General features: G+C 37.9%; 1 gene segment (V, D, J or C); it reads left to right on the plus strand.

The window, feature by feature from the left end:
- Window positions 1-13,583: 13,583 nt before the first annotated feature.
- LOC125752969 (probable non-functional T cell receptor gamma variable 10) lies at window positions 13,584-14,492 on the plus strand. The segment is given in 2 exon segments: window positions 13,584-13,764; window positions 14,020-14,492. Coding segments are annotated over 2 exon segments (519 nt in total).
- Window positions 14,493-16,891: the final 2,399 nt, after the last annotated feature.

The raw sequence follows: 16,891 nt of genomic DNA on the forward strand, positions 1-16,891 counted from the left end.
GGCTAATGGTTTATCTATCTTATTAATTCTTTCAAAGAACCAACTCCTGGTTCTGTTGATCTGTTCCACAGTTCTTCTGGTCTCGATTTCGTTGAGTTCTGCTCGAATCTTTATTAACTCCCTTCTTCTCTTGGGTGTAGGATCTATTTGCTGTTTTTTCTCTAGCTCCTTTATGTGTAAGGTTAGCTTTTGTATTTGAGTTCTTTCCAGTTTTTGAATGGATGCTTGTATTGCGATGTATTTCCCCCTTAGGACTGCTTTTGCTGCATCCCAAAGATTTTGGATGGTTGTATCTTCATTCTCATTAATTTCCATGAATGTTTTTAATTCTTCCTTAATTTCCTGGTTGACCCTTTCATCTTTTAGCAGGATGGTCCTTAACCTCCACTGTGTTTGAGGTCCTTCCAAACTTCTTGTTGTGATTTAGTTCTAATTTCAAGGCATTATGGTCTGAGAATATGCAGGGGACGATCCCAATCTTTTGGTATCGGTTCAGACCCGATTTGTGACCCAATATGTGGTCTATTCTGGAGAAAGTTCCATGTGCGCTTGAGAAGAATGTGTATTCAGTTGAGTTTGGATGTAAAGTTCTGTAGATATCTGTGAAATCCATCTGGTCCAGTGTATCATTTAAAGCTCTCGTTTCTTTGGAGATGTTGTGCTTAGAAGACCTATCGAGTATAGAAAGAGCTAGATTGAAGTCACCAAGTATAAGTGTATTATTATCTAAGTATTTCTTCACTTTGGTTAATAATTGATTTATATATTTGGCAGCTCCCACATTCGGGGCATATATATTGAGGATTGTTAAGTCCTCTTGTTGAATAGATCCTTTAAGTATGATAAAATGTCAATGTTACCCAGGGCAATATACACATTTAATGCAATCCCTATCAAAATACCATGGTACTTTCTTCAGAGAGTTAGAACAAATTATTTTAAGATTTGTGTGGAATCAGAAAAGACCCCGAATAGCCAGGGGAATTTTAAAAAAGAAAACCATATCTGGGGGCATCACAATGCCAGTTTTCAGGTTGTACTACAAAGCTGTGGTCATCAAGACAGTGTGGTACTGGCACAAAAACAGACGCATAGATCAGTGGAACAGAATAGAGAATCCAGAAGTGGACCCTGAACTTCATGATCAACTAATATTCGATAAAGGAGGAAAGACTATCCATTGGAAGAAAGACAGTCTCCTCAATAAATGGTGCTGGGAAAATTGGACATCCACATGCAAAAGAATGAAACTAGACCACTCTCTTTCACCATACACAAAGATAAACTCTAAATGGATGAAAGATCTAAATGTGAGACAAGATTCCATCAAAATCCTAGGGAAGAACACAGGCAACACCCTTTTTGAACTCGGCCATAGTAACTTCTTGTAAGATACATCCACGAAGGCAAAAGAAACAAAATGAACTATTGGGACTTCATCACGATAAGAAGCTTTTGCACAGCAAAGGATACAGTCAACAAAACTCAAAGACAACCTACAGAATGGGAGAAGATATTTGCAAATGACATATCAGATAAAGGGCTAGTTTCCAAGATGTATAAAGAACTTCTTAAACTCAACACCAAAGAAACAAACAATCCAATCATGAAATGGGCAAAAGACATGAACAGAAATCTCACAGAGGAAGACATAGACATGGCCAACATGCATATGAGAAAATGCTCTGCATCACTTGCCATCAGGGAAATACAAATCAAAACCACAATGAGATACCACCTCACACCAGTGAGAATGGGGAAAATTAGCAAGGCAGGAAACAACAAATGTTGGAGAGGATGCGGAGAAAAGGGAACCCTCTTACACTGTTGGTGGGAATGTGAACTGGTGCAGCCACTCTGGAAAACTGTGTGGAGGTTCCTCAAAGAGTTAAAAATATACCTGCCCTACGACCCAGCAATTGCACTGTTGGGGATTTACCCCAAAGATACAAATGCAATGAAACGCCGGGACACCTGCACCCCGATGTTTAGAGCAGCAATGGCCATGATAGCCAAACTGTGGAAGGAGCCTCGGTGTCCAACAAAAGATGAATGGATAAAGAAGATGTGGTTTTTGTATACAATGGGATATTACTCAGCTCTTAGAAACGACAAATACCCACCATTTTCTTCAACGTGGATGGAACTGGAGGGTATTATGCTGAGTGAAGTAAGTCAGTCGGTGAAGGACAAACATATGTACTCATTCATTTGGGGAATATAAATAATAGTGAAAGGGAATATAAGGGAAGGGAGAAGAAATGTGTGGGAAATATCAGACAGGGAGACAGAACGTAAAGACTGCTAACTCTGGGAAACCAACTAGGGGTGGTGGAAGGGGAGAAGGGCGGGGGGTGGGAGTGAATGGGTGACGGGCACTGGGGGTTATTCTGTATGTTAGTAAATTGAACACCAATAAAAAATAAATTAAAAAAAAAACCTTATTTTCTCTCCTGATTCCCATTAACTCTCTTCCAAGTTATAGACAAGGTTCCTGCTTGGGAGATCCCAGAGTAGCTTCTTGACCACAGTATGTCTTTTCCTCTGTGTAGGATAGACACTAAGTACTACAGAGAGTGGCACAAATACTCACTCTTCTTATTAACACTGTACTATGACACTGTAGTATATGGCTTTCTTTAAGTGTCTTGTTCACGTGCAGATGCAAGAATGAGATGGTCTCTAATAGACTTGCACACAGTATTGCTCAAAACTATAGTTTCTTTCAGGAAAGTTGTTTGGGACTTTTATTGTCTGAAAGCACAATTTACTAGCTTTCTTGGAACAGGTGCTAAAAAATCAGCCTCATGTGATCTTCACTTGGGACTAAGAAAAGATAGACTTTCAAGTAGGACTCTGTTTGTCCCCTTAGTTGGGGACACAAAGTTCTTTCCCAAAAGAAAGGCAAGGATGCTGAGGGACAGGAAGGGTGGATCCTCTGAAACCTGTTTTTTCCTCAGGATCGACACTCCGTGTTTCTCCATACTGGTCTGTGCCCTCTTAGGCTAATCCCTATGGGTTCCACTAAGGAGAATCTTTGCTCTGATTGCTATCAAATCTTGGCCAATCAAAGTTGAAGTTCAAAGAACCATCACTATGTCACCTGACACAAACATTCCTTCTTGGGCATTAGATTTCCAAGCATGTGGATCTGAGGTCCTGGGAGCAAAGAAACAAATATTTCCAGTGAGTTAATTAATATGAAAGGGAACAGGCACTCGCACCTGCACCTCTTAGTTCCTGAGCATAAACCTCTGGTTCTGGGGTAGATGGCACCATATGTTGGCTCTGGGGAATGATGCACATCATCTGTCAGGGAGGCATCTTGAGCTCTCTCTGCTCCCACTTCTCAGTCTCCTGGTGATGCTCTAATGACTGCTTCCAAGCAGCACCCAGAAGATAAGGAAGACCATAGATGCAGCCTATGAGGGTCTGCCTCATAATACTTGGGACAAGGTAAAGAGAGATAGCAGTCCATATGCAGGAGCAAAAGGGATAAATCAAGCAGATGATTAAATGAGTGAGTTATGTTTGTTCCAAATTTAGCAAAACAATTTGAGACATAGGGGGAAGATTATATCTAATTTGTTTCATTTCACTCTCCACAAAGCCACCAAGTCCCATGTCTAACAGAACAGGATGTGCCCTGTTCCTTTGGTAACAAAACAGGAAACAGGACTAGAGTTGAGAGATTATCATTAAATTCTGTGCTTTTCTAGTTGATAAACTAAGAAAGAGCATGTAGATTATTTGTAATGCTTTTGTTCTTTGGTTAAATAATGGATTCTCTGGTATTTGTTGACATTAGGTAAGTCAACACATAAGTCAAATAAAATAAGTAATATAAAAGAGATCAATGTGTAGATATATGATTATACTGCTTTATGAACCAGTACTATGATGAATCCAATTCTGCATTCTTGATGTTCTTTAATACAATAAGCAAGTGTATAGTAGTGAAACAACTCCAATTCTTATTAAATAATTGAGCCTAGAGAAATGCCTGCCACTTTCATAATGTCAACAAAAATTCAGCCTCATACATTTGTTATACTTGATTTATCCCTTCTGACCTTCCTTAATCTACTTTCCTGCCATCTATGAGTCAACTTTTAACTATTTCAATCACAAGTTGATCATTCCTAGCTATAGTAATTCTGTTGCCTTTATTTTTTAACTTCTAAATTAACTAGTTATAAAATAATTACCAAAAAAATCTGTAGTTATATTCTGGAAATGGTAGTATTAGCATTTGCACTTCAAGGGTTAACGGATTTCTTTGACTCTACAATCTGAGAAGTTGGGATTTAAAGGTAGAGAATCATTTGTGAGTAATATAAAACACCATGGGATTGAAGCCAGGCCAGCTACTCAATACTCCCTGAAGGTGTCCATGGTGGGAAAATGGTGAAGTTAATTAATGTTGCATTCAAAATTTGAAACACTAGATGTCTACCAAAAATAGTGACTTCAAGGAATAAGCTTGAAAATACTAACTTGAAAAAAAATAAAACAGCAGAGTATTGTATATGTGGTCAGCTCTCAGATATGTGAATATGTATATTAATAAAATCAAGGTAAATTTAAAAGTTATGCTGAGTGAAGTAAGTCAATCGGAGAAGGACAAACATATGTTCTCATTCATTTGGAGAATATAAATAATAGTGAAAGGGAATATAAGGGAAGGGAGAAGAAATGTGTGGGAAATATCAGAAAGGGAGACAGAACATAAAGACTCCTAACTCTGGGAAACGAACTAGGGGTGGTGGAAGGGGAGGAGGGCAGGGAGTGGGGGTGAATCGGTGACAGGCATTGGGGAGGGGCACTTGACAGGATGAGCACTGGGTGCTATTCTGTATGTTGGTAAATTGAACACCAATAAAAAATAAATTTATTTAAAAAAATAGTGGTAAAGCCTGTGATGGACAATTTTTACTTCCTTGAACTTTTTCTGATTTTTTAAATGTTTAAAATGACTTCCTATAAATTTGTTATAAAGATACACACTGTAAAATGTTAAATTTATACTTACCTATAAATTTCAGTTATAAAAGTATTCATAAGTCTATAATAAAACTAAAAGTATAAATGAGTCTATATATAGAGATGATCACTTAAATTATATATGTATATGTAATTTAAAATTATGCATGTATATAATTTCATATTTGCACATAATCATATAATTTTATATCTATCTATTTATCTACTAAGCTGTAGGGGAAAACCCTGAGAAAACAGTGAAAATAGACTTGCCTACAGTGCTATAATAATGGAGGCATTTATTATTTTTATATATTTCCCTTTCCACAGAATTTTTTTATTGAGTTCTCATTTACTTATCCAAGCTCCCACATGTACCAGCTGTGAAAGTTAACATCCGTTTGTTACATTTCTCTCATTTGTACAGCAGTGACTGTAATAATATCAGCATCTTAATACTGTTGAGAGACAGTGCCTAAAAGATAGCAAGTGTTCAAAAAATAGTAATATTAATGGTGGCTATTCCATGCCAAAATTACTTTTAGAAGTTCTTCAAGTATTGAGGTATATTTGAGACAGACAACAAGGTTTAGGCAGGTTTCAAGCCACTATCCACTCTACACACAAGTCTACCTGGTGTTATCCAAAACAAGTGAAAGATAGAAATTGAAATTTGGATTTTGTGAAGTTGTATCTGTGTTGAGATGTTCAAATTAAGTTTTTAAATCTATCCTACTGTTTGTTAATTTGGTATCCAAATAATATCAATAAAAATTACAACAATGGATATAAATATTGAAAAATACTGCAATGTCTCACATTTCTCTGTCCTGAATCCACAAAGTGAAGGGTTTTACATTGAACAAAAGGATCTTCTCATTTGTTCTGTATAAACAACTGAGAAGGACAGGGGTTTAAAAAGGAAAATTAAGGCAATCTCTGCATCATCACCAACACATCAACCAACGCTGTCTCCCTTGATCTTCTGGGCACCCATGGGTGTCCTGTCTGTCTGCAGCCAGCACAGAAGAGCCCTAGGGAACCACGTGACCCACGCAAGTCAGGCCACACCCTTCTCCCCCTGACCTGAACTATCTGGTCATTAAGTTCTTATTTTCCTGTCTTCTCAGGAAGATGTCATTGCCAGAAACATTCATCTCTTCCCTCTGAGCTCATAGCTGCTCCTAGTCCTTTCAATTTTTGATGAGAGAGCAAAGAAATTATTTAATGGTGCATATTTATATATCAGGTGTATAGAATTTCTCTTTTTGATAACAGTTTGGTTTTTACACTTTAAGTAGGAGTAACCTGAAATGTTAATTTTCCAGATAAATATATAAAAAGTCCAAATACTGTGTAAGATGATATCTACCCACTTGTACCAGTTAAAACACACCCTGATATATATTTAACAACAATGTCATGTGCTCAAGTTCATTTAGGTTCTGTAGCCAAAAACAGTACTCCCAGGTTCATTTTGCCTTGATATAAATTCACAGGAAAGGAAAATGTGGGTATTTACTATTGTGCCTGCTACAAGCATAGTATAGAGGTGTCCATAATGAAGGATAGTCAGATGAAAGACAGGCAGGAATAAGGGGTGCTGCCTTAAGAGGAAACCACCCTTAAAAAGATTTTGTACCTCTCTGGAGGGAGCCCACCACCTTTTCCCACCTGAACAACTACATGTTAGATAGATGAGCACACAGACAAAAACCTGGTTAGTTGACAGGTGCATGGAGGGTTAATCAGATTAATACATCAACCAACAAGCTCACAAAAACCACTAGACTTAGAAATTCTGGGGGCAACTTTCCCAGGTCCCCTTCCTCTTTGAGAGCTTTGTACTGTCGCCCAACAAACTTTGCTTTGCTACACACCACTCTTTGTCTGGTCTACCTCTTCATTCTTGGAAGTGGTGTAACCAAGAACTGTGGGCATTAAAGGAAAAAGAAATCCTGCAAAACCCAGACAACCCACACAGAGCCTCTTCTCAGGTTTGTGTCAACCTGAGCAGACCTCATTGGCTCGTTCTCAGGGCTGACCAATGTAAACTTGCATTATATTCACACATTAGGACCTACAGAATCCAAATCATGTGCTCTTTTTTTCCTTAACTGTCTAGAGATTTCATGAACATTTAACATTGCTCAGATCCAAAGAGGAAACCATTAAGTGCCAGGAAACATGCTGCTGTGCTGATAATATATATCACAATTGTGATATATATATATATATATATATATATATATATATATATATCACAATTCTCTCTCTCTATATATATATATATATATATACATAAAATCATCACATTTTTACAGTATAATATTGATTTTGTCCACTGTGATATGAATAATCTGAGACTTAGAGAGATGAAATAACTTTCAAATCCCTCATCCCATCTTTCTTCATCTCCATCAGTTCATCTGCAGCCATTCAGCATTTATTTGCTCTATACACACTGGAGGAGAATGTGGACAGGAGCTCATACCTTCTCCTACCCTGAAGAGTATAGATTATTTCACACTGTAGGATCAGGCTACAGCCCAAGCAGCATACTTCCCTCTGTACAAGCCTCAGATCCTCCAGGGCAGGGGGATGGACATTAGTGATCACAGAGTAAGGTGGAAAATCCTATCAGGACCCTTTTCCCCCAAGGTTCTGCTGTGAGCCTAGAGAGGACTGCAGAGGCCATTTAATCAGAGCTGCTGCTCTTTCTTAGGCACTGTTCTAAATCCCTTAGATATAATCTAGCTCATCCTGTGACAACACTGTGACATTGGCACTGTCATAATTCACATTTTATAGATGAGGAGACAAAGGCATAAGGACATTATTTACTTTGTGGTCACAGAGTTGCCAAATGGAGATAGAGGGCTGGTTTCTGGCTCAATTTCTGTCCTTGTACACAGAGTACTATTCTGCCTCTGAAATACAAGCAGTAGAAATGGCATTTACTCTGTTGTTTCTACAGCCAAAGAGAAAACAAACTGTCATTCACAAGATAATTACCGAAGCAGATAGATGAATATCTATGCTGAGTCAGAATTTGAGCATTGTCTTCCTAGAATAAGTCTAAACATGTTGGCTGATTGGACTTTCAAATCATAAAACAATAAGCTACAATAGCAAACAATAAAACAGTATAAGAAAGAACAAAATATAAAACAAAACCCATAACATAGTATTTTCTTTTTTAAAAAATAAAAGAAATAAATTTAAAAATAAACCTTTTATTTTTAGACATTTATAATAGGACACTTGCCCCTGACACTGAAACACAGCCATGCCTATTCATTTCATAACTGTCTATAACTTCTTATGAGCTATATAGCAGAGTTAATGATTAATCACAACAGAGATCTTAAAGTAAAAAAGCTTAAATAAAATATTGTTATCTGACTCTCTATTAAAAAATATTTGCCAGGCTCTGCTATGCAACATAAAGTTAGGGAATGAGTTTGCAACTATAACTAAAACTCAGGATGCAATAAGAAAAAGATAATGGTAAATTACTACATGGAAATGAAAAAAAAAAAGCTTGCATAACAAAAAGCAGCAAAAGTTAAACCAAAGGACAAATTATAAATCATTAGGAAAGAGTTGCAACCTGTAAAGCACATAAAGGCCAACTACCTCCAATATAAAAATACATTTTAAAAATGGAGGTAAAATATTTAAAATACCTATAATAAAAAGGCAGAAGACATGAAAACCCAACTTATGGAGAGAAACATAAAAATAGCCCTTAAAGATATAAAAAGATGATCAACTTCACTTATAATAAGATAAAGATCAATTAAAACTACATTAAGATATCATTTCTCACTCATGAGATTTGCAAGAATTTAAAATTTTGACAATACATTCTGTTGGTGAAGCTGTGGGGAAAAGCAGGCACTCATACATTGATGGTAAGGATGAAAAATACAATCGTTTTGTGGGGAAATTTGGAAATATCTAACAAAAGCTCTTATGCATTTACCCTTTAACCTAATAAAAGCACTTTTAGAAACTTAGTCTAAAGGTACAACTTTCAAAAATGTGAAAATATATATGGACTTTCATTGTGTAATGGCAAAATGTTGGAAATGACAAAAATATCCAAATATAGAGAGATTGTTTGAATAAATAATGGCACATGCACATAAAGGAGGGCTAAACACCATAAAATAGAATGTGAGATGTAAAATCAATTGTAATTATAATGGCAATTCACAACTGGAAAGTGAAATTTTAGAAATAGTATCATTTACAGTAGCAACAGCAACAATATAAAAAAACCTCTACAATATTTAGAGGTAAATTTAACCAAAATGGGAAGGATTTGTATGCTGAAAACAATAAAACTTTATTGACAGAAGTCAAAAAAGAACTAAATAAATCTAGAGATATACTATGTTCATAGATTGCAAGATATACCATGTTCATAGTTACAAAGTTAGACATTCTGCAAACTGATAAATATATTCAATGTAATCTCAACCAAAATCCCAGGAGTGCTTTTTCTAAAAATCAATAAACTGTTTGCAAAATTTATATGGGAAGACAAAAAACATAGTATTGCCAAAATAGTTTCTTTTTTTAATAAATTAATTTTTTATTGGTGTTCAATTTATCAACATACAGAATAACACCCAGTGCTCATCCTGTCAAGTGCCCACCTCAGTGCCCATCACCCATTCACCCTCACCCCCCGCCCTTCTCCCCTTCCACCACCCCTAGTTCGTTTCCCAGAGTTAGGAGTCTTTATGTTCTGTCTCCCTTTCTGATATTTCTCACACATTTCTTCTCCCTTCCCTTATATTCCCTTTCACTATTATTTATATTCCCCACATGAATGAGAACATACACTGTTTGTCCTTCTCCAATTGACTTACTTCACTCAGCATAATACCCTCCAGTTCCATCCACGTTGAAGAAAATGGTGGGTATTTGTCATTTCTAAGAGCTGAGTAATATCCCATTGTATACAAAAACCACATCTTCTTTATCCATTCATCTTTCGTTGGACACCGAGGCTCCTTCCACAGTTTGGCTATTGTGGACATTGCTGCTAGAAACATCGGGGTGCAGGTGTCCCGGCGTTTCATTGCATCTGAATCTTTGGGGTAAATCCCCAACAGTGCAATTGCTGGGTCGTAGGGCAGGTCTATTTTTAACTCTTTGAGGACCCTCCACACAGTTTTCCAGAGTGGCTGCACCAGTTCACATTCCCACCAACAGTGTAAGAGGGTTCCCTTTTCTCCGCATCCTCTCCAACATGCCAAAATAGTTTCAAAAAGAGTTTAAACACTATTAAGCTACAATGGTCAAGATAGTGGGGGTATTTGTGAAAGCATAGATACATAGAAAAGACAAACAGAATCCAGAAATAGAGTAACACATAAATGATTAGCTAATTCCTAACGCAGATGCCAGGAAAATCCAATAGACAAAGAATAGAGTTTTCTACAACTGGTTAAGAAAAATTTTTCATGTATGTAAAACAAACAAAAAAACTTCTACCCATACTATACATCATATACACAAATTTAAAAATGCATTGGAGGCCTAAAAGTAAAAACTAAAACAATAATACTTCTAGATGAAAATATGGAGAAAATCTCTGTGACTTGGGTTAGGAAAAGATTTCTCATACAAGACACAAAAAGCAAGAGTCATAGGAGCTCCTGGGTGGCTCAGCAACTGAACACCTTCCTTCTGCTCAGGGCATGATCCCAGGGTCCTGGAATCAAGTCCCACATCAGGCTCCCTACTGGGAACCTGCTTCTCCCTCTGCCTGTGTCTCTGCCTCTGTGTCGCTCATGAGTAAATAAAATTATGCTGAGTGAAGTAAGTCAAAGAAGGACAAACATTATATGTTCTCATTCATGTGGGGAATATAAATAATAGTGAAAGGGAATATAAGGGAAGGGAGAAGAAATGTGTGGGAAATATCAGAAAGGGAGACAGAACATAAAGACTGCTAACTCTGGGAAATGAACTAGGGGTGGTAGAAGGTGAGGAGGGCGGGGGGGGGTGGGAGTGATTGGGTGATGGGCACTGGGTGTTATTCTGTATGTTGGTAAATTGAACACCAATAAAAAATAAATTTAAAAAAATCAAGAATAATAAAAGAAATATGTGGTCTATTGCATTTCCTCAAAATTAACATATCTGTTCTTCTCAAAACTGAAAATTGAAGGAAAATAGAAATTTCAAAAAAATGGAAAGAAAAGCCACAGGTTCAAAGAAAACATTCTCCATATATATATCAGAGGAAAGGTTGATGTCCAAACTACAGAGAGAAGTCCCAAGACTCAATAATGAGAAAAGAAATCCTGTTTAGAAATTGGAAAGGTATATAATGGGAATTTGTGCAGAACTCAACTGAAACTTACTTCTCTTCTTTTTTTAAAAAAAGATTTATTTATTTATTCATGATAGACACACACACAGAGAGGCAGAGACACAGGAGGAGGGAGAAGCAGGCTCAGCCCAACACGGGACTCCATCCCGGGACCCCAGGATCCCGCCCCAGGCCAAAGGCAGGCGCTAAACCGCTGAGCCACCCAGGGATCCCCTGCTCTTCTTCTTTTGATAGAAGAATTTTAATGTAAATAGCAATTTACACTAAACAAACTAACAACAACAACAAAAAAGGAAAAGGACACACATGTGCTCAGAGATGTGGAGAGTTGGCAATGGCACAGCTCTCATCTTACTGTAACATCCAAAAAAGCAAGACACACTGAAATTTGATACTTTGTTTGAACCCATCAGATAACTAGGGTTTCAGGGTTAATGACTTACACAAAAACTGGAAATAGAAAGGCACTTGCAGGGAGAAACAGAATGCTCACCTTGGACAGATATTGTCAAACACATTCATCTGGTAACAAGACTAAAGTGGACATTTTTAATGAAACAGTAAGAGCTGAGTATAGACTAGTGGAAGAGTGTAAACCCTGGGGGACCATATATATGAGGTACTTCCTATCACCTTTTAAGCTTCTTCTCCAGGATCTCCATAAAATTCTTGCAGGGAATATCAGGGACAATTCAGAGAAAGCTTCCCAGGAGGGTATGAACAGCTACTGCTGAAATCCACCCAGACCTCATCTACCTCAATCATCACTGTAGGAAACAAGTGACTTCACCTGCAAGGGAAGGTGCTGGTGGAATCGCACTGCAGATAAGAGAAGGCAAAGGAAGTGACCACTGAAACTGCTCAGAACATCTCCCCTCTCTTCAAAAGTAACAAATTTTCACCTGCAGAAGAATGGGCATCAAAACTACAGCCTGAAGTAGGTGGGTACTTACTGCAGTTGGGGGAGGGGGACAAGGATTTAAAATATTCTACCGGTGTGGGTGCCTGGGTGGCTCAGTTGGTTGAGCATTGGACTCTTGACTTTGGCTCAGGTCATGATTTCTGGATCCAGTCTGTGTTGGGTTCAACGCTCAGTAGGTAGCCTGCTTTGGATTCTGTTTCTTCCTCTCCCCCTTCCCCTGCTCATGCTCTCTCCCTAAAAAAAACAAAATCTTTTAAAAAAATTAAATAAAATGTTCTACCTCTGAAAAAAAGAAGCAGGATTACTTGTGAAAGTACATCCTTAAGACCCAGTTTCACTGTATCTGGTTAAAATTGAGACTTCATAAAAATATCAGAGAATGTCTCCTTTCCTGATCTTTCACCCCCATGCTAGCAATTCTTGAGTAAAACTAACAGTGAAATAGAGCTAAGAGAGCTCCAAGAGACCTTTCTTCGGGAGCAGAACAAAGACTCAAAGACAAGTGAAGAGACAAAGACAAAGTACAACTAGAGAAATTTTAAGTGTCTGAAGTCACAACAACAAATTTCACAATTTCACAACTTACCAAACTTCAAATCCAGTCTAACTCCTGACCAGTGAACCCAAACCCTCATACTAAAGGCCTAGCAAGAAAGATGCATAAAATATGTTTACCTCAGTATCTTCTACACCATACAACATGTTCAGCTTCCAACCAATAATTTCAGAGGCATACAACAAGTCTAGAATAAAGACAGTCTGATGACACAAAGCAATCACCAGAACAGACTGAGGCATTACCTAGATGTTAGAACTATCAGGGAATTTAATATAACTATGATTAACATGTTAGAGACTCTAATCTAATAGAAAAGGTAAACAATATGCAAGATCAGACAGATAATTTTAGCAGAGAGATTTCGAGAACCAAAGGAAATGCAAGAAACCAAAAGTACTTAACAGAAATGAAGAATGCAATGAATGGCTCACCAGTGTATTTAAGAGATATAAAGAATTGGCACAAAGACAGGCCACTAGAAATTACACAAACTGCAATGGAAAGACATGAGAGAGAGAGAGAGAGACAGAGACAGAGACAGAGACAGAGAGGCGGGATGGAGGGGACAGAGAAAGAGAGACAGAAAATCAGAACTCTCCTCCTCCCTTCTCCCACTCTGATTTGAACCAATAAAGGAACAGTCCTTTAATAAGAAATGGCTTCTTTACACTAATATCATTGGATGGTAACAACCACATAATGATGTGAGAAATCTGCTGATAAACTGACTTAGAGCCCTGTGTTGCAGGATGTTTTAGGGTAAATGCTGTGGGCCCCTTCTCTGCAGTCTATGAGTCTTTGCTGTGTGTTCAGAGCACCACTTCCTCTTACTAAACCAGCCCTCAGATTTGCTCAGAGATCAGCCCGGTGTTCAGTCACCTCTGACAAGAGCTGGTAGGATGCTGCTCCTAACACACGTTATCCTTGTGACATCCCTGTGGAGCTGTAAGTGGCTTTACCCATGGGGGATTTCATTTCGTGAAGAAAGCTGGCAGAAAGAATGGGCAATCAAGTCAGCCCATAAGGGCAGAAAAAAGCCCACATGGCCATTCACCTTAGGCTGATAAATTACACCATGACCTTGAATTCTTCAGGAAGAACATGTGAACCTCAGACCCCAAGCTTTTCATCAATAGAGAACAATGAACACTATTTAAAATAAATGTCAAAATTTTGCTGATGCTTTTCTTTTTCTTTCAGACACCAAGGCAGACACTTTAATAACCCAACTCATGCCATCCGTTATCAAGAAGCAAGGCAACACAGCATTTTTAGAATGCCAAATAAAAACAGGTGCCTTTAAGAAGAATGTATATATACACTGGTACCGACAGAAGCCAGACCAGCCTCTACAACGAATTCTGTATATTTCCTCGAATGAAAATGTGGTCCACGAACAAGGTGTTAGTGAGGAAAGATATGAAGCCAGGAAATGGAAGCAGGATTTGCCTGCGAGTCTCAGGATACACCGAGTTAATGAGGCAGATGCTGGGCTGTATTACTGTGCCTGCTGGGATACACCATATGGAAATGCTCCACTGCCACTGAACAAAAACCCTCCCACAACTCCACACCCCTGCAAACACTTACATGCTCCTTTCTACCTTCCAGAGGGACCTGGCTACTATCTATACAGGGCTTTCTCCTGCATTTGTGTCCTCGGGAAGGTCTGAGCTAGGAGTCCAAGGATGCAATCTGTGTTGTTTCTTTCAGTAGGTCACTTTATTATCTACCTCTCTGGGGTCTAGGCTGGCTTTTGTTAGTGACTTAACTGGTATCCTAGTTAGTGTCCTACTTCTCCATTTATGAAAAGTTTCTGAGAAGGAAAGTCAAATCCAGCATGCAAAATGGTGTGCTGACTTGGAAGGAAGGAAGGAAGGAAGGAAGGAAGGAAGGAAGGAAGGAAGGAAAGATAGATGATAAATAGATAGATGAGAGATAGATAGATAGATAGATAGATAGATAGATAGATAGATAATAGATAGATGATAGATAGATAGATAGATAGATAGATAGATAGATAGATGATAGATAGATAGATGATAGATAGATAGATAGATAGATAGATAGATAGATAGATAGATGATAGATAGATGATAGTCTTTGGAGTAACATGGACCTGGATTTGAATATCTGCTCAGCACTTAACTGAGAGCATAATTCAGAAAAGTTACTAAATCTTTCTCATAGGGTTGCTGGGGATTAAAGAGGTTCCATACAGGACAGATCTAGCACAGGGTCAACATATCATGGAGTTCTTTCCCATTACAACTAATTGTTTCACTGAGCCATCAAAACTAACTGTAGCATTTAAAAGTCACATTTTACATTGTTCTCCAAACAATAGCAAAATTTCCTTTATTTCGAAAAGCTAAGAATTGTGAATGGGAAAATAATTGAGGATAATAAATCAAAGGATATTTTACCTCCAAGAATTTTCTTTCATTCACATCAGAGCACAGGAAACATTCTAGCATCTAAAGCAACAACTACAATAATTGTTAATATTCACCAAACCTTGGGAACTTTCTGCAAATTACTGATGTATAGAATGTACGTATTTCTGAATAAAATTGTGGAATTATTGTCTCACTTGTTACTATATAAAGTAATAAGAATTTCTTCCAATTCTCACAACAGCCATATAGCTTCCTACACTCTCCAAACGTATGGTGGAAAATCTATAACTCAGTGTGAAAAAGAGCTCAAGGATAGGTGTGTTTGGAGCAAAACCTAAGGGAAAACTTGAGGGTGTTGCTCCAAAGGGTAAGATAACAATGAATTATTATAACAGGGGATTTAGATGAGGTCTTATGACATCTGATAGTTTTGTTTTGTTTTTTTTAACCACGAACATAATAACACTGAGACAGAAAGTGAGAAGGTCTTTCATTGGTTCTAAAGCAATCTTCCTCCTCAGTCCCTGCCTCTAAAGAAAAGGGGCTGCCACTGCCTCATGCCCCATCTTGGATTCCATTCTGATTAGTCACTGGAAATGCCATCCCCATGAACTTATGTGCCTTTGCCTTGGATTTGCAGGTTGACTATACCTTTTTTATGCTTTTTCACTGTTAACTTCTTCAAGTGCCTTTGAATTTCCTCTCTTGCTTTTCAGATGGAAACACCAAAATGAGAACCTCTCAGAATCAACTCTCTTTTACCCCAACATCAGACACAACAGTGCACGTACAGTGCACATACTGTTGCACTGTTGCAAGCAGTCTGAGGTTTTCCTGGAGAAGGCCACTGTACCCACCAAAAGAAGGAGAGCCCCTGAAATAAATCCTATATAGCCCAACCAATATTCCCTGTATGACTAGCGCAATTCTGGCTTGGACACTGATAAGAAAGACAACAGAATCTTGTACCTGATAATCATTGAAATCCTCATGTCCAATGAAACCACCTGCTGTTGTGCCTGCTGAGATCTCACAATATCACAAAGTCAGAAGGGACTTGTAAGAAAACCTGAACTCCTTTCTCACTTAAGCAATCAAAGCAGACCTTTTTCTGCTCTCTTAATCAAAGGTTCATAAAGTCTTGGAACAGGAAGAGCCCTTTGGACTTACATAGCCCAATGCCCACACAACAAATGAGGACATGGGGACTGAAGGATGGCAAATGCCTTGTCCAAAACTAGTTAACCTCAGAAGTAGAGCTGCACATGCATTTCTGAAGAACATAGAATAGCTTCCAAGAAGTTTTTTCTTTCAACATTTCAGAGAAATGGATTTTGTTTTGAAATTTTGGTTTAAATAGGAATCTATTATCTCAAGGGAGATAGATTTCTACAAATTTCTTTTTTATTCCAGGAACAATAATGTTGCTACACAAATTAGTTTCTCGTTTTGCCTTGTGTGGTAAAGAATCATGTTGCCAAGTCGTAAAAGTAGCCGATTTTAAAAATGGAGAACACTGTTCACATTTCTTAAGTATATTTCTGTTGGCATATTTGTATTTTTGGTTACTGAAGGTTTCCTCCTTTAAAAATACAATCCCAAATTACTAACAGAGCAGGTCCGGTGTTTGTGAGAACAGAAGGGCTTTTTCCTTTGATGCAACCTCTGAGCAG

This window comes from Canis lupus, chromosome 18, assembly GCF_003254725.2.
Source record: "Canis lupus dingo isolate Sandy chromosome 18, ASM325472v2, whole genome shotgun sequence".
NCBI lineage: Eukaryota > Metazoa > Chordata > Mammalia > Carnivora > Canidae > Canis > Canis lupus.